Source organism: Eupeodes corollae, chromosome 1 (genome assembly GCF_945859685.1).
Source record: "Eupeodes corollae chromosome 1, idEupCoro1.1, whole genome shotgun sequence".
Lineage (NCBI taxonomy): Eukaryota > Metazoa > Arthropoda > Insecta > Diptera > Syrphidae > Eupeodes > Eupeodes corollae.
The window spans coordinates 155,308,773-155,333,223 of record NC_079147.1 but is presented as its reverse complement, the minus strand read 5'-3'; the positions used below and the strand labels follow the sequence as shown (position 1 = coordinate 155,333,223).

At 34.9% G+C, this 24,451-nt stretch overlaps 1 protein-coding gene across 5 annotated transcripts in view; it reads left to right on the top strand.

Moving 5' to 3' along the window:
* The first annotated feature begins 20,917 nt into the window (after positions 1 to 20,917).
* The window catches only part of LOC129940902 (very low-density lipoprotein receptor-like), a 388,737-nt gene continuing 385,203 nt past the window's right edge, over positions 20,918 to 24,451 (top strand). For 2 of the 5 annotated variants that reach the window (XM_056049424.1, XM_056049425.1), the window contains exon 1: positions 21,181 to 22,777. In XM_056049424.1, coding sequence (XP_055905399.1) covers positions 22,327 to 22,777 — 451 coding nt within the window. In that variant the 5' untranslated portion in view covers positions 21,181 to 22,326. Of the gene's footprint in view, positions 22,778 to 24,451 lie in introns of all 5 variants that reach the window. The other 3 variants (XM_056049427.1, XM_056049426.1, XM_056049430.1) reach the window with 3 other exon arrangements.

Sequence of the window (24,451 nt, the reverse complement as noted above, 5' to 3'; positions counted from 1 at the left end):
TCTTGTAAGGATATACGAATCTTCTCAGACAGCTCTTAAATCTCTCGCGACTGTCTCCACAAACTCTCGAACAGTCCACGATTGTCAATCATCTCTGAAGGAGATGACGGAACAGTTTAACATTCACCTCATTTGGGTGCCGGGCCACAGAGACATTCCGGGAAATTGCAAAGCCGATGAGCTCGCCAAAAACGGAACACTTCTGCCTTATGTTAGACAAAAACATAACATAGGAACACCACTTGCTACATGCAAATATCTTCTCAAGCAATATGCTCTAGAAACAACAAATGCTAGATGGTCACAAAGTACCACCTGCCTAGCAACCAAGCAAATATGGCCAAGTATTGACTTAAAACGGTCAAAAGGCTTGATATCACTGAGCAGACAAAGTATAAGCTCTACAATTGGAGTAATAACAGGACACTGCCTCATAGGTAGACATGCTCTGAGGCTAGGGGTCTACACAAATGACTTCTGTAGAAGCTGCATGGACGAGGAGGAAGAGGAAACAGTCCAACACCTTCTATGTACATGTCCAGCACTCTCCATTAGAAGGAATTACTTTCTCGGTAATCCCTTCTTCGATAATACCAGTGAACTAGCAAATATTGACACAAAACGTCTCTCTAACTTTATTAAAAGCACAAAATGGTTTGTTTAAATTCATTACTCTCCCATGAGTAACCTCATTAGTGGTATCACAATGGACCCTTGAGGTCTACGTGTGTCAATGATATCTGGACAGCCACTCTAACCTAACCTAACCTTCTAGGTTTATGTTGTTAATGCTATAATCAAACATTATCTTATTAAAGTTCCTGTAACAAGACAAAACTTGACATTTAGCAACATTAAGATCCAGGTAATTTGCTTGACACCAAGTTGCCAAACTATGCAAGTCAGATAACAAAAGATAACAGTCCGAATTGCAGGAAATCCTTCTGTAAAGTTTAAGATCATCTGCGAAAAGAAGACAGGATGAGTTTTTAAAGAAAGTGGGAATATCATTGACAAACAGGAGAAATAAGAGCGGTCCCAAATGACTCCCTTGGGGGATAGGGGCTCATCTGGTTGATTTAAAATTTGTACGATATAATCCGCCTAAGTCTTTAATGTACTGGTAAACAGTTTAGAAAGACCTGTTTCTATGTATAAAACATAGCTTGGAGTTTTTAGAGGCAGGTTAAAAAGTTTTTTTTTTTTAATTTCGGTGGAATTCTTCAATTGCTTCGTATTCTTCCATACCCCATACTTGAGCAGCATAGCAAAGTGTAGTCTTCACAATAGCGTCAAAAATTTTGTATTTCGCAGAGAGTGGGACTCGTTTGTTTGAGAAAACATTTTTCCATGATATATTTAGCATACTTTGACAACTATTGGTTTTCTCAACTAAATGTTAGTTAAAGTCCATCTTCGTATTAAGTTTCACTCCTAAGTATTTATGCTCGTTAAACACTTCCAGGAGGTTACCATTGAAGTACCAATTATAACGAATCTGACTCCTAGAATCTTGAAAATACCATGATCTTGGATTTATCAGTGTTTATAAGAAGATCCCATTTGCAACCATATTCTGATAGACGATTTATCATCAGTTGTAAAACATCGGGTGACTCTGAAAGTAAAACCAAATCGTCGGCATACAACAGTACATTTATTGACATGCCAGCGATCCGAATTCCACCAGGAATTAAATTCACTATGTCATTAATGAAAAGTGAAAACAAAAGGGCACTGAGGAGACATCCTTGTTTGACACCATTGTCTGTTTTAAACCATTTTGAATAAACTGACCCATCCCAGACAGATGCTTGAGAATCAAAATACATTTCTTTTATAACATGGATAAATTTAGTTGAAATACCTATTTGCGAGAGCTTATAGAAGAGACTGATTTAAAATCTATAAAGAATGCGTAGACCTTCTTGTTCCTGGCTTGGAAAGCTTTGACAATCGAAGTAATTGAGAAAATGTGGTCGGTGGTTGAATAGTTTTTCCTAAAACCAGCTTGAAATTCGGAAAGGATATTCTTAACGTCAACCCATGATTCCAATCTGCCTGCAAGAACTCCACAAAACAATTTCGCCAGGACATTCATAAAAGAGATTCCTCGATAATTTTCAACCAGGTCCAGTGCTCCTTTTTTGTGAATCGGGAAGATCACTGACTTTTTAAATGAACTGGGGATGTCCTCATTCTAAAACGCTTAATTGAAAAGGATACTCAGTTGGTTGATGAAGCTCGAAGGAGCGTTCTTGAAAAATTTGTCGTCTATATTAAATGATTCATCCTGCTTGACAGCGAAATTCGGCTATTTATCGCGTTATACAGTCTGCAGAAGTTGTCCTTCCTTATCCTTAAAACTAACTCCGGTTCTTTTATTCCGTTTCCACATTCTGCCGCAGCTGATTTGAATACATTCCAGCAGACATTCCAAATTTGTGACCACTTCTGGCAGCAATTGGGGCCGTAGACAAGCAAATTCACATACAAAAAGTAGTGCAGTGGCGTTAAATCACACGATAATGCGCTCACCATTTATTTCAATATATTGCTTCAGGGAAACTTTAAGTAATAAATTTCTTCGATTTGTAAAAATTGTTCAAGAGTAAGTCTATTGATTATTAACTGACAAACTGAGCACAAATAAAATTACAGCTGTCAAAAAGAGCAACTCCGAAAAAAGGGTTTGCCACATTGAAAATCACACGTATACAAAAATACTCGTAATTACTAAAATTCGCAAAATATACCTTTTTATTTTATAATTTTTATTAGTTTATTAGTTTTAAAAGATTGTCAATTGCATATGATAAATTCTTAATTCTAATACGGAATAAAAATTAAAATCCGAAGAATCATTGAGCACCTTTAACAAGAAAATAGCTCTCTTTTAAACATAGCTGCTTTTAGAAGTCAACAATGTGTTATGTACATCAGCATTTTTCACTCATGATTTACCACATTTCGGCTTTGTTTATACGTTGACAACGGTAAATACTGGTAAAGCTCTGACAGTCGACGAAATTGATGCTGACGATAAAGTGAACAACGGCAGACAGAAACTTGGGGATGAATTTTTAAATTTCGTACTACATGATGCTGTCGTTTTCATGCTAGGTTCATTGTTTTTTTCTTTTGCATGGTTGATGCATGTTGACTTCTTTGTATATCAACCATCATGATTATGATTGTGATGTGATGCTAAAAGGAAAATTACTTAAAAAGGGTTAGAAAGACCTAATTTGGATGGAAGTCTGTCTGTGTTTTCGTTTCTATTCTTATGTTAATACACATCATGACTATATCCAATTTTAGATTTAAAACTATTTATGTAGTCTTTAACACAAGACTATTTTCTTAACCCGTGGCATTATGGTTAGTGCGTTGGACTGTCATGGCAGGGGTATTGGGTTCAATCCCTTTCTCTGCCATCTGAAGTTTTTTCATGGGTACTGTTTCTTGCGAAGAATTGACAAATCCTCGAAGAGTAAATCTTCAAACTACATAAAGCTTCAAACGTAATGGAACCAATCCTTGAGGCAATTTTAAACAGCTGTTTTTATCTGGTCCATATTTCCTTGGCATGAAGAGAAGTGAAAGTTGCTTTTATCCCGAAAGCAAGAAAATGCTCACAAGATGATCCCAAAGATCTATAAATCACCATCATTCCTTCTTAGAGCTTAGAAAGATTGATTAATATCCATTTAGAGGCAAGTATTGATACAAGTCTTCGTTCTTTCTCTTAACATACCTACTGTAAAGGCAAAACGGTGAAGATTATTTCCTAGTAGTAAATGAAATCGTAACTGGTCTGATGACTTTGATATAGCTATTTTAGGAAAGCAACTTAGCACCCTAAAAGAACTCTATCAAAATAGCATAGAAAAACTTATACCTTGGGCTTATCGGTGTGGAATTGGTGTCAACACACAAAAAAACCGAATTAGTCCTATTCTCAAGGATCAATATCTGATATCCCTATTTTATCAGATAGTCAGGCCACTTTTGAGTCTCTGAAATTTGTCTCTACAGACTTTGAAACAGCCCATAACTGTCGATCTTCCCTTATGGAGATGGCATAACAATCCTTTAGTTGCAAACCCACACTTTCTACACATTTTACATTGAACGAAAAAAGTCATATTATTTTCGTTGTCAAATTAACTATTAAACAGTCAATTTTCAGACGATGACCACGATGGTTAATAAAACAATTTTTGTTTGTCAATTTTGGGATCCGAAGTTTTTTTTCTAGTACAGAAAAGTGTCATATTGTTGGATTTGGAGCTTTGTTTTAGGGCATTAAATATTTTTTTATAAGCTTTCTCCGATTTTCAAGATGGTTTATTGTGTTAGCAGTTTTAGTTTTGTCACGAACTAATAATAATAGAGACTTGAATTAAATTTAAGCAGGCACGTGGACTATCACAGATGAAAAATCTCTTAATCTGTTATTAGACACCCACTTTCTAGGTAGCTCTAACATACCCAACGACTTAACATCAGAGTCTCTAGCTTCTACAAGCGATTTAGTTGATCTAATAACGCGGGAAAAACTACAATGGGCCACAGACAGCGTTGATCCATATAAATCTCCGGGACCAGACGGAATCATTCCGGCCGAACTACAAAAATGCTCAGACATGGTTATTCCACCATTGGAAATCATTCTGACAAACTGTGTAAGGTTGAGAGAATGGCAAAAGTAGTCTTCATTCCTAAAGCAGGGAAACCCCCACACGTTAACCATAAAGATCTACGAATAATCAGCCTATCATTTTTCCTTCTTAAAACCTTGGAAAGATTGATTGAAATTTACATCAAACATAATTTAAAACCATGTCTCATTTGCACAGCTCAACATGCTTACTCTAAGGGTAAATCAGTAAAATCAGCACTTCACTCACTGGTACGTACTATTGAACATTCCCTCGAATACAAAGAATATAACCTGTTAGCGTTCCTAGATATTGAAGGAGCTTTCAACAACGTCAGTTACCAGGCGATCACAACAGCAACACAAATCATTCATAGATCTTATATATTATCATGCTCAAAAGCAGGACAATAATTTCTAACATGAGAAGTTTTACTACCACCAGGTCGGTGAATCGAGGCACTCCCCAAGGTGGAGTCCTTTCGCCACTTTTATGGAACATGGTAGTAAACGACCTACTTACATCATTGGAAGCTGAGGGTTTCAAGATGATTGCCTATGCTGACGACGTTGCAATATCCGTGTCTGGGAAGCACCCCCAAGTTCTCTCGGAACTCTTACAAAATGCCCTAAACAGGCTAACTAAATGGGCTAAGCAATGTGGATTGGACGTCAACCCACACAAAACAGAATTAATACTCTTTTCGAGAAGATATAAAATTTCTCAGATTAGCCCACCCAAGATTAGAGGAATACCATTAAGCTTTTCCGATCAAGCTAAATATTTGGGCCTCATTTTAGACAAAAAACTGAATTGGAAGACAAATATTGATGAAAGAGTCAAAAAGGCTACTGTAGCGCTTTTTACTTGTAAAAAGGCCATAGGATCAAAATGGGGCTTCTCTCCAAAAATAACCCACTGGCTAAACACTTCGGTAATCAGTCCGATACTCATTTATGGAGCCGTCGTATGGTGGACCGCACTGGACAAGATGGTAAATCTAAATAAGCTCATCAAAGTCTAGCAGTCAGCAGGTATGTGCATCACAGGAGCACTTCGCTCAACACCAACCGCAGCACTGCAGTGCTTTTAAATCTAACACCACTTGACATCTTCTCCAAAAAGGTGGCTGCCAACTCATGTGTAAGGCTTAGAGCCACCTATCAATGGACCAGTAACAATACTGGACATACTACTATTCTAGACAGTTTCAGATCTATCCCAGATCGCTTAGACTATACCACGGTATGCGGTACACTTCTATACTGACGGTTCAAAGACCGATTACGGAGTTGGAAGTGGTATCTATTCAGAACAACTGAATCTCAGTCTATCCTATAGACTTCCCAATCAATGTAGTGTCTTCCAGGCCGAAGTAATGGCGATTAAAAAAGCACTATCCTGGCTCAAAGAAAACGTTATATCTTGTAAGGATATAGGAATCTTCTCAGATAGCCAAGCAGCTCTTAAATCTCTCGCGACTGTCTCCACAAACTCTCAAACAGTCCACAATTGTCGATCATCTCTCAATGAGATGACGGAACAGTTTAATATTCACCTCATTTGGGTGCCGGGCCACAGAGACATTCCGGGAAATTGCAAAGCCGATGAGCTCGCCAAAAACGGAACACTTCTGCCTCATGTTAGACAAAAACATAACATAGGAACACCACTTGCTACATGCAAATATCTTCTCAAGCAATATGCTCTAGAAACAACAAATGCTAGATGGTCACAAAGTACCACCTGCCTAGCAACCAAGCAAATATGGCCAAGTATTGACTTAAAACGGTCAAAAGGCCTGATATAACTGAGCAGACAAAGTATAAGCTCTACAATTGGAGTAATAACGTGACACTGCCTCATAGGAAGACATGCTCTGAGGCTAGGGGTCTACACAAATGACTTCTGTAGAAGCTGCATGGACGAGGAGGAAGAGGAAACAGTCCAACACCTTCTATGTACATGTCCAGCACTCTCCATTAGAAGGAATAACTTTCTCGGTAATCCCTTCTTCGATAACACCAGTGAACTGGCAACGATTGACACAAAACGTCTCTATAACTTTATTAAAAGTACGAAATGGTTTGCTTAAGTTCATTACTCTCCCATGAGTAACCTCATTAGTGGTATCACAATAAACCCTTGAGGTCTACGTGCGTCAATGACATCTGGACAGCCACTCCAACCTAACCTAACCTATTAAAAGAAACCAAGTTAAAAAATTAAATTTTTGAAAAAAATTTAAAAAAATCTATCGGGTTGTTTTTGAGAAAATTCGAATTTTCGTTTTTTTACCAAACAAATTGTATTGGGGCCACTGTTAGTTTTGATCTTAAGAAAAAAGTGAAAGAACGCCTAACGCGAATCTGCTCAAAACCTTTACTTCCATGTTTGAACTCAATCGACCCAATGGTTTAGGCTGTAGGAGAGTGGACAGACAGACAAAACCAACCGGACGGAATCGCGACTTCTCTACCATCGTAATATCATGTTTGATTCAAATTACGAGTTCGAAATTATGCACGAATACAAAACTTGCTATATAGTTCCTAGTAAAAGTAAAAGAGGCTGGGATGCGACCCACACTGATAAGTTCAAATCCCGTCTGTCGGTTTGTCTTGCTTAAAAGTTTGTCTATATGTACTCGTATCAATTTTTACTAAATTTGCGTACTATTTTTTGTAGATTTTATTTTTTATGAAAAAACGAATTTTTATATAAAAATTACTGAATATCGAAAACAATATTTTCTGTTAAATAAAATAAGTTTGAAGCCAATATTTTTAATTTTTGAAAAGATATTTGAGTCGAAATTATATTTTTACCAAGTCTTAGTATTTTTTTTTTAGAGTTTTATTTTTTGTAAAAAAATGTCAATTGGATTTTTTTCAAAATTTAATCGAATGTTGAAAACAATATTTCTTATAAGATAAAATAAGTTTAAAGCCTAAACCTCAAGTTTTTGAAAAGATATTTGAATCGATATTCAATTTTGTTTGTTGTTTTTTTTAGATTTGTATTTTTTATAAAAAAAAACTGTTAATTCGATTGTTCTCAAAATTTTTTCAGATGTCAAAAACATGATTCTTCGTTACACAAAATTGTTTTGGAGATGAAATCATGTATAAGTCGTAAAATTTTGGAGGTGACAAGTTTTTTTTTCAGTTTTTTTGATTTATAAAAAAACCGTTAAATGGATTTTTTTCAAAAAATATAAAATTTAATTCAAGTCTCTAGCGTTTTTGGTTCGTAAGATATTTAGGGTTAACCAAAATGTTTACCTTTTTTTCAAACTGCTATGGTAAAAAAACCACCCACGCAATTTGCTTGAGATCCCTTTCTGCGTCTTTCTGCCTTATTATCTGTATAACAAAATTTATTTGAAATCGATATCTCTTCTGGTTCTTGAGCTATGGACGACGAAAAAAACGTTGCAAACGTACGAACGTACGTACACACGCATGCACAGACATCTTTCTAAAAATGTTTTATTTCGACTCGAGGGACCTTTAAACGTCGAGAAATGTCAATATTTTCAATTTGACAAATCGGACCCATTACAATAACTTCCTTTGGGAAGTTAACAAGTAAAAAGAATTGTATTAAGCTCCTCTTCCAAAAACCGTTTTTATATCTTGTTGCCCAAGTTATCGTATTCGTGCCTTATCCCTAAGTACTGAAGTGCAAAAATGAGTTAAATTTACATAATTATTTTTTGTATCATATTTTGAAAAGTTATGATCTGGGATATCATCATATTGAGTGCGAACCATTGTTTAAGAAACACCTTGTATGTCGCAAGCAAAAAGTGGAAAGAGTATCTATGAAAACCTTTTATTAAAAATGATCTACTCGTTTATTAAAAATATATTTTATATTAAATTTTTTTTTACAGAAATTTTATTTTGATCTAACATCAGATAATAAATAACGTAGTATATATTTATGTGAATTTACATTACTTATCAGAATAAAATAACTTCCTCATTGCTATGGTGTTCTATAATTATTGAAAATATTAATATGAGTTTATCAGAAACATCTACATAAGTGTACACATGTGAATATTTATTGAATACCCAATGAATAGTCAAAGTCAAAACTTTATATGTAGCAGAATTTGTGGAAAACCGAATTCTTAATTCATCGAACAACAATTTCATTAACTCGAAACTTGATATACGTAAGTGTACTTTATCTATCATTAAAAGCTTAATAATAATGAATTACTCAACTTGTTTGAATCATTTCAATATATAAATACTGTGTACACGAATTTCCATGGTACAACTTTCTATGTTACGTTATTTCTGTAGAATAACATTTACTACAGAATAATTTTACTATAACTTTGTATTGTATTCATTTTGCAGGCTATAATTCTATGCAAATTTATTATTAAACGTTTTATTTTACAAAGAAAACAATTATTAATATGTTTACAAGAAAAAAAGAAAATGGATTATAGATGATGCATTATTTATTCGTTACCCAGAACTTAGTGATAGTAATTCATGAGGTTAGCAATAATAACGTAACTTAATCCATAGACCTCTTAGATCTCTTTGGAAGTGATGATAAAAACGTGCAAGTGGGTTGCCAAATGTTCATTTCTAATTATATGAACCGTTAAATTTTGTATAAGCAATGGGCAGGCAGGCAGACAACATAAGGGACTTCAACTACAATCAACTACATTATTTGAACGTAAGGTTTGACTAAGGCAGCTAGTTAGTTTTTCAAGTGTCACAAATTTCATACTTGGAAGTTTACTTGACTAACCTCTACCCTCACTCTTCAGGCATCCCACAAGTCCATCACGATTTGCATTTTGTATTGTAAAGAAATATTACTTGTTTATTTTCGAATGTGACAAGGAACCTTTTTCTCAAAAGATTAAACCGAATTGTACAGAACATAAATAAATCATAGAGTAAAAAGTTCAGCTTACAGTTGAAGGAAACAACATGATCAAATGTCATTATGACATAATTTGACTCGACTTGATAGTTAGGGAGATTTTTCTATACTAATTTTACACTCAAGTTTTCAATAAAGTTGCCTTAGGTAGGTAGGTAGGTAGAAATGGCGATCTCAAGGCAACCTGGCCTGAGATCCAATTAGCGCTGTAGTGCGCCGTTTTGATACCAAAAACTCGTTTGACCTTTGATTGAAAGGGATAGGTTTATGGAGAAGCTTCAAAGCGATTATGTTAGAGCCATTTTGTCGCATTGAGAAAAATGATTAGGTCTCTAATCTTTGTCTCAGATACCTCATCAAGTTCGTGAAAGAATGCTTTACCAAAGTATTTCATTCTATTGTTTGCCAAAGCAGGACATTTCCAGAGGAAATGGATTATCGTTTCACTTTCTCTTTGGTCACTACAGCTACGGCAAAAAGTGTTGTAAGAGATACCCAACTTCTCTGCATGAACTCCTATAGGCCAATGTCCGGTACAAACCGCAACAATCCTGGCTATGCCTTGCCTTGGCCTGCATAGAAGATCGTTTGTACAGGTTTTATTATAGGTGGGCCATATCTTCCTAGATATAATGCAGTTGGGTAAATTGTTCAACCTTCGGTTTGAATTAGTTTGGTAGATAGAAAAGATTTTACCCTTCATAGCGCCAAGAGGAATGTTAACCATTTCCGCAAGTGAGCTATGAAGGGCCGATCCTTGCCTGGCTAGCTCGTCAGCCCGTTCATTTTCCACGATACCACTATGGCCCGGAACCCAGATCAGGGTGACACCGAGGTTAATATTCAGGCTCGCAAGCTCATCGCGACATTGCTGGACCAATTTAGATGAGGATGTGGCCGAGTTAATGGCTTTGACAGCTGGCTTACTGTCTGTAAGGATAGCCGCGTTCCGGTTTTTGTTTGGGCTTTGTTTAAGTATCTTACATGCCTCCCTTATTAAAAGTAGTTCAGCCTGAAAAACGCTAGCAAAGTCAGGAAGCCTAAAGGATTTGGCTACACTTAGGGACTCAGAAAAGATCCCAAAACCAACTCCGCACTCCATCTTTGAGCCGTCAGTAAAGATGGTTGTGTCAAAAGCTATCGACACGATGTCATCCTTAAGACCCTTACTAATGTTCAAAGTAGGAGTGCAGTAGTCAGTGTCTACCGAGATAATATCCGAGGGAATTAATTTCGTTGTGTTGCTGTGACCATAAGGTTTGACAACCAGCTGTTTGATTCCTTCAGCCTATAAGCGCTGCAGGAAACTATGTATTTTATAAAAAGGTCGATTGGTAGAAGATCCAAAATAACGTTTAAGGCGTCCGTTGGTCAAGTACGCATGGCCCCTGTGGTGCCCTCGCAAGCTGTTCTCTGAACCTTTTTTAGCTTATCAATATTATAGGCTTTGCTAAGAGCAGGCCACCACAGAATCGAACCATATGTTAAGTCTTCGACTGAAGTCCCCACTTTTTGCCGAAAGTTTTGCTGCAGGCGTAGAAGGCAACACAGGCCTTCTTAAGACGTACTTCAATATTTAGTTTCCAGTTTAGTTTAGGGTCGAGTATAACTCCCAAATATTTTGCACTGGAAGACAATGATAGAATTTGACCGTTGAGTCGAGGTAGCGTGAAGGGTGGTTCTTTAGTTTTGGTGGTAAAGAGCAACAGTTCAGTTTTACTTTGGTTAATTCCTAGTCCACAACTCGTGGCCCAGCTGCTAACTTTCTTTAAAGCTGACTCCGTGATTTCTCTAATCACAAAGGTGTACTTTCCTGACACCAATAGCACCAAATCATCCGCGTAGGCTACCGCCTTCACTCCACATCTCTCTAATTTAATGAGAATTGTATCCATGACCAGAAGCCATAGATGAGACGAAAGGACATCACCCTGGGGTGTTCCCCTACTCACGTATTTTGTTGCGATTGTATTGCCTGGAGTTTCTCGAATCTTCCTACCACTGAGCATGAAAATAATCCATTCTCGAATGAAGTCTTCTACACCGAACTTAACGAGCGATTCTTCTATGGATTCTGTAAGGACGTTGTTAAAAGCACCTTCTATGTCTAGGAAGGTGGCAAGAGTAAATTCTTTATAATGGATTGTTTGTTCTACAGTACGCACTACCTCATGGAGGGCAGTCTCCGTAGATTTGCCCTTAAGATAAGCATGCTGAGAGCTTTTGAGAGGTCGTCCAACTAGGATTTCTCTAATATGGTAATCAAGAATGCGCTCCAAGGTTTTAAGCACAAAAGATGTTAGGCTTATTGGACTGAAATCCTTCGCGGATTCGTGACCTCGCCTACCCACTTTCGGGATAAAAACTACTTTGACCTTTCTCCATGACATGGGCACATGTTTGAGAAGGAGACATCCTTTGAAAATTTGTTCCAGCCATGGAGCTGCGACATCATGCAAATTTTGAAGCATAACTGCCAGTATGCCATCCATGCCTGGGGATTGATGTATTGATGGCCCACAAAATATTTTCTCTGGTTATAAGCGATTCGGGGTTATCACTCTTGCAACCCGGAAAGTGCGTCTTCATCAGTAGCTCAAGAGATTCGCCTGGAGAGGCTGTCTAGGTTCCATCAGGCTTTTATAGAAATGAAGGATTACAATGTTCCTTAGATAAAACTTTGCTGAGCCTTGCGGATTCTTTATGTCTTCGATTGATTGACAGTATTCTCTCCAGCCTTGTCTTTTGGCTGATGACAAGGCTTGCTTGTAAATTTTAAGAGAGTCTTTATACGGTTGTAAAGCTTATGTTTGTGGCAGATATTAAAAATTGTACTCGTCATTTTCCTAAGACTCGACAGTTCTTCATTCCACCGAGAAGGAAGGGTTTTACGGCTATATTTAACTGTGCAAGAGACTCTAAAAGTTTCAAAGGTTTTCACCTTTGATTCAAGGTCTCCTTTCGATTTAGTGAGATTCGGTAAGTTGCTTAGTTTTATAGTTGCCTTAATTGGATGGCAATTTTTTGGCAACTGACCATTCAGATAAAAGAAACATGCCTTACTTTCAAGTCTCTTATGTCGCCTGAACCTGCTCAAAGATGTGTTAAATTTGTTAAAATTCTCATAGAATATTGGTGGATACAACTTTTCAAATGTTTGTGGTAAACTTAACGAAACGTCATTGTGACTTTAAGTTACAAAAATTTTACTTTTGTTAAAGAAAATGCACAAACCATATTTTTTCTGAAGAGTTCTACAAGTAAGGAATAATTAAAAGCGATTTGTTCATAAAGTTACGAGTAAACACATTTCTTTTTTGGTGCTTATTTTTTTCGGCATCTTTGAGCATTAGCTTTCATTTACATATAAAAAAGAACATACCTTTTGTAAGCACAAAAACAATATTTGATATTTTATATTTGACTTTTAACAAACAGCTGATACAATTACATTAATTAAATTACATTAAAAAGTCGTTGTTACTTTCCACAACAAAAAACTGCGTTTTTGGCTGAGTTAAAACTCAACAAATCACTTAACAAAAAATTGAATGCCGACTGGTCAATCTCTTGTCTCCTAGATGCAGCTTAATTCATTTTAGTATCTTACTTAGTTTCTGGAAATTCTCATAAGGTATGACTCTTTATTTGACTCTATATGAAGTTTTGAGTTTTAATTTAATACTTTCATAGTTCTGGAATTAATTTTGAGTACATATTTATACATATTTCAAAAACTTGATATAAAAAGACGACGGATTTATTACAAGCACAAAAATTACTTCAAATCCATAATTGAATGTCGAAGAAAAGGATTATAGATTTAAAAACCATCATGAACTTATTCGAAAAAAGCTATGTGGTTTTTTAAAGTCGAAAGAATGATTTTGAAATCGGATTTGAATTGAGGCTATCAAAACCTATGTATAGTAAAATTACAATTTGATTGGCATGAGCAAAACCTTTATAACAATGTCTACAAAACAGTTCGAAAAAAATCAAGGATTACAGCGAATGTAGCTAGAGGAATTTAAGAGATCATGAATGTATAGGTATACAAAAAAATAAGGCTAAAAAATATTGTCCAAAAATTACGGCAAAAAATATTATCAAAATTTTCAAAAGTAGTACAAATTTCTAGCTATTTGTAAAAAATGAGAGTAACACTACGTCCTCGTCGTAAGTTCCGATACTCGTTTCCAATGACACTCCTTTTGTAAGATTAATTGATAAAGCCATTTGCATTGCAGCACAGTTTACTGTTATATCGATGGTTCAAATGAGTTGACATACCTCCTCCTGTACTTGTTAGCGTGAACGGTTCTATAATGGGACGAATATTCTTCCGCTAGAGTACTTGTTTAGATCTTGCTATTGTTCTGAAAAGGTATTCTTCAACTACTCCACATGTCTTTTTCCTAGTACATGGAAAACAGCATTTGTGCAGTCTGTCCCATCTGACTATCGTCCAATTACACTTAAGTCCTGATCAATTACGCTGATCAATTTTCATCTTAAGAAATATCTTGAAGGACTAAAGCTTTTTAATTGGCCGGCAATTTGCAATGGGTCCACTGGTTTAACTCACCGAGCAGTGGATACAATTTGTACAACGTTTTGGAAAAGTAAGATTATTGGTCTTGATATTTTAAAGGCATTTGATAGAGTTTTACATCCAGCTCCCTTATCGAAAAAGCTTGCATTTGGTATTGATGAATATTTTCATTGTTAGGTTAGGAATTACCTATTGGATCGTTCAATTCAAGAAGTAATGGACTTATTTTTATACATGACATTTGGTCTGAAACTTCTAATCCACTTCATTTTAGTGTTTCGTTGATGATATTATCCCCAGCTTTTCATATTCGTTTTAAGATTCTCATCCTTGTCCTTCAAATGTAGGCTAGCAACGCGGCATATGCTAAGCTTAATAAATTCTGATCATGACGGCTTTGTCCAATGGGAAATCAAAAACCATGTACAATTTAATGCTTCGAAAACTCAATGCTGTCTACTTTCACAAACGTTTTACCCTCCCCTAATGGCACTATCTTTGACTGAACAACTTTCAGTTTGCGCATCATAGACCATCTTTTGTGGAGTGTTCACATATTTGACATCGCCAAAATTGCGCCAAGTGTTTGGGTTTTCTCCGACGACGCATGAAGTTTCTTACCCCTGCTGATCTGGCTATTATTTACAAGGCTTTTATTACTCCGAAACTCGAGTAAAATTCTCATATTTTGCATAGTGCCGCAAATACGTACTGGATGCTTTTGGACAGAATTGAAAAAAAGAGTTCTTAAAATGATAGGTGATTGTTCTCTTGAACTCCGCCGCAAGATCTTATGCCCATCATTGTTTTATCGATATTTATTTAAACAATGCTTTAGTAAATAATATCGAGGCCGTAAAAGGAACGACATAAATCCACGCGAGATTCACAAGTTCATATTGCATTTTCGAAATTTACCCTCTGGTGTTGATTTTGGGCCGGTAGATGACAACACTGCTCAGAATTTTAACAAAAACAATATTGGCAAGGGAATCATCGTTAACGGCAAGCGTTACCTAACGAAGACCGCGAATAATGGCGACATAAAATGTCTTAAGCTTAAGGTTATATCTTGCAGTAAAGTTATATATTGTCCACTTATATCATGCGATATGTTTCCTCGAAAGTTTTTTAAGTAGGGTTACTTTAAGTCGCAGGACTATGCAAACAAACCATAATTGTCCGATAGATAAATTTAAGCTGAAGAATTAATCAAAATCAGTTTTGGTGAATTTCAAGATATTCAAGTTTAAAGTAGTAAAAATTCAATAAAATCGTAGTTTTTTTCTATAACAGAAGTGCTGGGTTCAAGCAACCACCAACAAGGAATTCCTGGTTTGATGAGTAATGTCGGCAGGCAAATGCAGCCAAACAACAGGCACGCAAAGCGGTGCTGCATAGAAGGAGCTCGTGAGCTCTATGAACAGAAAAGGCGAGAGGAACACCGACTTCTAGGAAGGAAAAAGCTTGCGGTTTAAGATGTTGAGAGGTTTAAAAGCAGAAACGAAGTTTGAAATTTTTTTTTTAAGGTGAAACGAAATTCACAATTACATAAGCATAGCCGCGCCCTTTAAAGCAGATGGAGATAATCGTCATCGTCAACAACCTGATAAAGGTCCTTATCAGTGTGGTCTTAGACCAGGAAAATCCACAGTCGATCAAATATTCACATTACGGCCAATCCTGGAAAAAACCGTCCGTTTGTGCAGGATGAAAAGGAGAATTCACGCTGCTCCATAAAGGTTAGAAACAACTTAACAGAACTATCAAAAAAGGCTTAAGACAATGTACTTGAAAGAATTTTTGACTAATAGACCACATTAAAACGATATTGGTCACTAATGTATATTTTTGAAATATACTCAGTGCATGTTTATTTGACCAGCTTAGACTTTGCTCTAAAAATATTTCAGTATTCTTTTACAAGCTCATATCTCGAAATAATCAATGATGTAATATACTTTTTTAAATACCAATGATAAGCTTAATTTGAAACCTAGCAAAATACTCGGCCTCACAAAAAACCTATTCCAAAAAATTTTAAATCGTGCCTAAGACAAACTTCAATACCTATAGTTTTTAATAAATACGTGGGAAAGTAGATGAAATAAATAGACATACACAATTTTCTTGATTGTTACTACTCAAATGTCTCGAAATCTATTAATTATATATATTCAACAAAATATCCGTTTTTATTTGATACCATGACACTCATGGGGGCATGCACCGGGCTTAAATTTGTATGGACATTGAAAATTATCACCTCGTTAAATGCAAAAAAAGAGGCTGGGATACAATCCACACTGATAACATAACACTTTGTCTGTGGATTTGTCTTGCTTAAAACTTTAACAAAATATCCACAACAATATTTTACGTAAGATAAATAATTTGAAGTCTATATCTTTCTCTGTTTTTCTAATACTTAAGCCTATTTTTTACGAATGTTAGTAGCATTGCTTGAACGTTTCAATTTCTTATATAAACAAATAGAGATGGGGTTTTTCTAAAAAAAAATATGAAATCATTTTAGGGGTCATCCCATGTGATGGGTTCAAACATTTTTTTTTTTTATAAATTGCTAGTTTAATTTGTCTAGAATACGGTTGTAAAGGGATTTTTCAAAATTCGAAGTCGTTTTAAAAATATAGCAGGTCCATGAAAGAATATGGGGTAAAGTATCTTACATATATCGGCGATGGTGACAGTAATACTTACAAAGGAATCCTAGTTATCATCTTTAATGAAGGTTTTGAAGGTAATTTGAAAGTAATGTCGGTTATGGGATGCCCTATAGGCCGAAGCCCATAATTATGTTGAGAAACGTGAAGAAAATCGAATCTCACGGTGTGAGCGGCGCGTAAGTGATGCCAGTAAACAAGCCAGAATTGATTCAAGAAATGAACAATCTGCTTTGAAAGAGTTTCAAAAGAAGAGGAAGGAATACTCTATGGACCAGACATCGCCGATTGAAAGGTAAGTTGATATTTTCACAGTTAAGAGGACTTGAAACTTAAAACAAGTTTCTCTCAAAACTGTGTTTTTCAAACTTTTCTCCATCGTATCTCAAAAACGGCTTGACCGAGTAAACGCATGGAATGAACTATCTACAAGCAAAAAGTTCAAAAATTTAGCTTTCTTTATAGCAAAAAAAAGGCAAGATTCGATACTTTTTCTTCAAATGTCTCCCAAAAGTCCAATTTTTGGTATATTCATTTTATGATAGTTCATTCCATGCATTCCAGGCTCACAGATTAAAACGCCGGCCGTTAAATTTTTTTGTTTTAGTACGCCAATCAGCCGTTATCGTAGAGGAAGTGCGAGCCCCTTTTGTTCGAGATGGGGTTGTTCAAACCGGTGTAACTTGTGTTCTTTACAAGATTTTTAATTCAAATTTTATATTTATACTGTCAAACTGTGTTTATAAATGATAATAAACTTAATAAAGTTGTATCTATTTACTGGTCATACAAAAAATACTAAAAATTCCTTAAGATACAGGCCGTCACATGGGATGCCACTATAAGTTATGCATAAAATATCGGGACTAGAATATACATTTTTACCAATTTTTCGTACTATTTTTTTGTAGATTTTAATTTAAGTATGAAAAAACTAACACTTTTAATTTTTTTAATTCAAATTTTACGGAATTTCAAAGATTTCTCTATAAGATGAAATCAGTCTAAACACAATATTTTTAGTTTTTAAAAAGATATTTGGGTCGAAAATACATTTTTACCAACTTTTAGTATTTTTTTTTAAACTGTCAATTCAACGTTTTTCTTCGTTGCATCAAATAATAAATTATTCATTTTTTAATTCCCATAGGAAGTTAATGTAATAGGTCCGATTTTTCAAGTTGAAAATTTTGACATTTCTCGACGTTTCAGGGTCCCTAGAGTCGAAATAAAAGATTTTTAGAAAGATGTCTGTGTGTGAGTGTGTATGTACGTTCGTACGCCGCGCCGGCCGCGCCGTACGTACGTTCGAGACGTTTTTTTCGTCGTCGTCCATAGCTCAAGAACCAGAAGAGATATCGACTTCAAATACATTTTTTATACAGATAATAAGGCAGAGAGATGTAGAAAGGGCTCTACATCTGGTAAGATTTTGAGATATTGTTGTCAACATTTAGTAAAATTTTGAGAAAAATCGAATTGAAATTTGTTTTACAAAAAAATAAAAACTTAAAAGAAAGTTTAACAAAAGTTGCTAAAAATTGATTTACGACTCAAATTTCTTTTTTAATATTTGAGATTATGGCTTCGAATTAATTTTATTTTATAGGAAATATTCTTTTCAACATTTGGAAAAGTTTTGAGAATAATCTAATTGACAGTTTTTTTTGCAAAAAATAAAAATCTAAACAAAAAAATTAATAAAAGTTTGTAAAAATTGATTTCCGACGCAAATATCTTTTCAATACTTTGAGATATTAGCTTTAATTTACTTTTATTTTTTAAAAAATATTGTTTTCAAAAGTTGTTTAAAATTGATTTCCGACTCAAATATATTTTCAAAATTATGAGATATAAGCTTTAAACTACTTTTATTTTAAAAAGAAATATTGTTGTCAATATTCAGTAAGATTTTGCGAAAAATCTAACTGACAGTATCTTTTTAAAAACTACTTTAATCTTTTAAAAAATATTGTTGTCAACATTAAGTAAAATTTTTTTACAAAAAAATAAAAACCTGAAGAAAACTAAACAGAAGTTGGTAAAAATTGATTTTCGATTTAAATATCTTTTTAAAAAATTGAGATTATAGGATCCAGATAATTTTAAATTATAAGAAATATTGTTGTCAACACTTGGAAAAAATTTGAGAAAAATCGAACTGAAAATTGTTTTACAAAAAATAAAAACCTAAACAAAAAAATTTATAAAAGTTGGTCTAAATTGATTGCCGACTCAAATATCTTTTCAAACCTTTGAGAAATTACTTTAAACTACTTTAATCTTTTAAAAAATATTGTTGTCAACATTTAGTAAAATTTTGAGAAAAATCGAATTGACAGTTTTTTTACAAGAAATAAAAACCTGAAAGAAAATTAAACAAAAGTTGATAAAAATTGATTTTCGACTCAAATATCTTTTAAAAAATTTGAGATTATGGCTTCCATCTATTTTAACTTATACAAAATATTATTGTCAACACTTGAAAAAATTTCGAGAAAAATCGAATTGACAGCTTTATTGCAAAAAATAAAAACCTGAACGAAAAGAATAATAAATATTGGTAAAAATTGATTTCCGACTCAAATATCTTTTCAAAACTTTAAGATATTAGCTTTAAACTACTTTTATTTAAAAAAAAATATTGTTGTTAAAACTCAGTAAAATTTTGAGGAAAATCGAATTGACAGTTTTTTTACAAAAAATAAAAACCTAAGCAAAAAAAGTAGTAAGTAGTTTTTTTTATACAAATCCAACAGTCCGTTTTTCATAAAAAAATGAAATCTGTAAGAAATAGTAGGCAAATATTGATGTTCAGTTCTGATTCTCTGAAATTAATTTCATTCATCCAATTTGTAAAAATTTAAGAAATGCTACTAAAATTGGAAAATTTTTCTCGACTAAAAATCTAATTAACAAAACTAGATTTTCAAATTAGACTATTTCTTTATATGAAATTATCTAAGTATAATTCACCTAACAACTTTTTTAACCCAACACGAAAACTTACAAACTTTTAAGAAAGGCAAATAGACAGACGGGATGGGAAGTTATCCGTGTGGGTGGCATCCCAGCCTCTTTTTTAAAATTGCTATGCCATCCACTTAATTTTTTTGAAAGCCATTTCTGCATCATTATCTATATAACAAAATTTATTTGTAGTCGATATCACTACTGGTTCTTGAGATATCGACGACGAAAAAGGCATCCCGAACGTAAGGACGTATGAACGTACGTACACACACATTCACAGACATCTTGAAACGTCGAGAAATGTCAAAATGTTCAATTCGACAAATCGGACCGATTGCAATAAATTTTTATATGAAGTTTAAAATTGAGGGTGTAAATAAGCTTTACAAATCGATGTCACTTTTAATGAAAGAAAATCATAAACTAATTTCTATATATCGCTTCTGACGTGTATAGGAGCCTTTAAAACTATGAGCAGGTATTGTTTTTTTCAGCACTTTTGCTACTTTACCTTTATTTTGTTTGTTTGTATTACAACTAGCCCTAGTTTGCCATTCAGCTCTTTTATGCTTCTCTCCACATAAACAGACAGGTGAGAATGGGGCGAAGCGACTGTTAACTCTCTTAAAAAAGAGAGAACAACTTCTACTTCTACCTCATCATCACCTATTAAACTGCCTCTAAAAGTGTCGGCTCGGAAGTAGGTACCGTTCATAAACATACCTTATACGTTTACCTGCCTATCCTACCATGTCTCTGATAAAAAGTGAGGTGAGAACTGACCACCATCAAATACAAATCTCATTCATGAAAGTGTTGTTGTTGTCACGGCTCATTCAAAAGGTAATTATTATTATCATCCATAAATAAAGTCCGACTCTAATCTGACGTACATGACAGTTTTCTAGTGTCATCTGACGCTTTGGTCGGCAGCGGTGGTGTTCAATTGTAGGTTCCTAGATATAAGTAGTAATATGACAATTACAATATCTTTTCACCACACACCGTCACCGTTCTCCATCACCGATATACACCGCACTCACTATCCCTCTTCGCATTGACTTCACCGCATTAACTCAACATTAGGCAGAGCCCACAGGCAGACACTCGATTTTATTCCGTTTCATGGACTTGACTTGGTTTGTCGATGCGACGAAATCGGGTGGAAGAAAGAAATACCAAGATAATATCACAAACAACAACAAAGCAAAAGCAAAAAAAAAAACACACCAGCATAACAAAACAGAATTTTGTCGTTTGTCCAACTCCCCCTTCTACCGAATACTTCGGTTCGGCTTACCACCACCCGACCGTCCTCATCGTTGTTGTCGTCGTCGTCTCCGTAGAGTCGTCATCATCGCGCCGCATATACGTACATACGTAGATACGTAGTGTGTGCAAATATCAACAGAACTGCTGCGGTGTAGTCGTCGCCTCAACTCAAATACGAAACGAACGTTGAGGGAGTTGGACGGTTTCGTTATACAGTTTGTGCTGAATTTTTACGACAACTACCATTCTTACCCGGCCCGGTCACTGTTGTTACAAAATCTTGATTGTAAATAAAAAGAATAATAATAATTGTTAATATTCTCAGTACGTCTTTTAACCGTTTAATAGAAAATAAAAAAAATAATAATAATTGGACTTTATTTTAAAATTTATTGAAGCCAAAGCCAGTCAATCGAGTTGTAGAAAAATTTCGGTTAATATAGCGTTTGGAATTTTGTCTTTTTGAAACTTCAAAATTGAATGAGTGGCGCGATATCATCGGTATTTTTGTGATTAATTGTGATATAATTAGCGGTATATTTCAACCGCTTACTTAGATATTTAAGATTACGCACATAGTAAGCGATTAGGTGTTGTGTGTTCGTAAGCATTTTGTTCGTTTTCGTTCCCTCTTCGTCATCGTGTTTTTGGTTTGTTTTTGGTTTTTCTGTCTGGGCAAGGAAAGGAATTTCAAAGAGAAATTTCACCAAAGTGATCGGTTTCGTTATTCGCTATACCCCTAGGTATTTGGTGAAAAAAGAGAACTTTCGAGAGTCTTAAGAGTGTTTGTGCGGTTTTGGTAAATATTTTTGCTTCAAAACCGACTAAACAAAAACAATACAAGCATATAATCGGCGCACACTCTCTCTGTTTCAAATATTTCTCACACTATAGTCTAAACACATAACGATTTAAGTCAAAGTGGTAACACAACAAGCACGTGTTCGTGTTCTTATTGGCCGCAGTGGATCGGATGTTTTATCGTGAATCGTGGATATTATATCTTACTTTTCCCCTCGTTCGTCTAACCACGTCGCGTCGTTGTCTTCGTCGCTGGTCTTCGTCGTAGTCGCCACTCACCTGTGTGTTTATTTTAAGTGAACCTCAACCTAATATACCTATACGATATAAACGAGGGAATTCCTCAAGTGTCACGGCTCACGGGAAATTAAATAATAAGATTGTTTGCAGTGTTTTGTTTTTCTGGTGAAGTTTATTTATTTTTTAAAAAAATAATCAAAATAAATTTAAAATCATGGCAACCCTAACATCGGAGCCACCGAAAATCAGTAAATTTTTTAGCAGTAGTATTAATTACCAAAGTAAAGTGCAGCAGTTAATAAGCTTTAGTTTTACCTCATCAAACTTCCTATACATCACTTTTATTTTGAGCATCAGTAAGCTATGTACAGCCGATTCGCCGTCAACGTCTGCTCCGACAACAACAACTGCCGGTCCAACAGCCCAATCTATAGTTAGTAATGTTAATTTTTCGGCCTTGATGGAGAAATTGACGGCTTTTCGGAATGCAACAACAACGGATACAACGCCGACGGCAACCCACCATAACAGACAAGTCTCAGGGTTACCAAAAACCTCAATAATAACACCGGATAGTTCTATACCATATAATAGTGTTGGTAAAGGATTTCTTGAAATAAAATTCTTAAATATATCCGGAAAAGTTGATACTGCTTTAGGAATTGGTAAGTACCTGTCTTTTACTTATAAACCTTTTAAAATACTACACTTTACGATTCTACGAGTAGGTAAAGTGTTGTAAGTTTTGTGATTTCGCCAGTGCTGTTTTTGTGTGATTTGCTTTAAGTTTAAGCTCAAAAGAATAAACAAAAAACTGGATCTTAAAAAAGTAATAACTCAAAACTAGTTTATGTAAGATCGACAGCAGTTGAACTGGTTCAACTTTATATGCGAATTATATGTACCTTTGTATATCTATCCTATAGTAGCGGTGTTTTAATTTAAAGCAACCTAACTTGAGACCTTACCCAACCTTTTACTGTCAGCCAAGGGCAATTAATTTTGTTTACGCCGGGTGTTATGTACTTAATTTAAGCGAGTGTGCATATTTTATGGGGTGGATTTTGTATTTGTACTTGTAAATATCATGGCGTTAATGTACAGAAATTTGTTTCGTTAAAGAAAATTTGTTTTAACATATAAGTGATTAATATTCGTAGGCATAATGTCTCAGGATTCGTAGCGTTTCCAGAGACTTTAAGTTCTTCAATTTGAAAGATAAAGTACAAACATAGAGAAAGAACTAGGGAAAAACTTAAAAGGGGGCGCTGATAACTTCCGATCCGTGTCCGCCTGTCGATTTTTCTAAAACTTTAACAAAATATTTAAAACAGTGCGGCAAAATCTTAAACAACCTATTGTTAAGGCTTTCAAAAGTTACTAGTTAGAAATTTCCTAAATATTTAGCAATTTTCTAGGCGAGTCCAACATTTTAAACTCCTCCTTCTTTTCGTTTTGCTAACTTGTAGATTGCTAAGTGCCTTTTATTAAAACACGAGCATCCAAACATGTCTAAAAAGTGACAGTTCGTGAAAATAAACAAAGCAAATACACTTAAACGGACCTATTAATTGGAATTTTCGACTGTTGGCATCCACTTCTCTTATAAGAATAATTATTGATGTCATATGAATTTAGTAAATTGCTAAAAGTTAAAGTAGCCATTTCGCGATTTTATCTTTAGCTGTTAGGAGATAGTAGGATGTTAAAATCCTTTAAAATGGCTTTAGGATTTTAGTAAATAGTTTAAAATTCTACTTCAATATCTTTAATTAATGTAAATATATTTGAGTCGAAAACCAATTTTTACCAACTTTTAGTTGTTTTTTTTTCTTAAGAAACTGTTGCTTTGATTTTTCTAAAAATTTTACCACATGTCGTAAAAGTTATTTTCTCTTATCCATACAATTTTATTTTGGATGAAAACTAATTTTGTTCGCAGTATATTCGAGATGACAAATGTTTTTAGTCAGACTTGTTGATTTATAAAAAAGCGTTTATAGAATTTATAACTATACGTACGACGCACGTAATTTTTTAATAATTGATTACCATTCATAAAAATATCCAAAGAATTAGATTGTATTCATTTTGGAAACATGGATTCAAAACAATATATACTCTACTTACTTAAGGTGGCGCTACAGTCCGGGGTGGACCTGGGCCTCAAGCCAGCTCGGTGCCTAGCTAGCAGTCTCCAGTTTCGCACGCCAAGTTGGTTGAGGTCCTCTCCCAGCTGGTTGCGCCACCTGAGTCGCGGTCTTCCTCTACTGCGCCGCCGTCCCTCGGGATTGGATTGGAAGACCTTCCGGGCTGAAGCGTTGATGTCCATCCGCTCT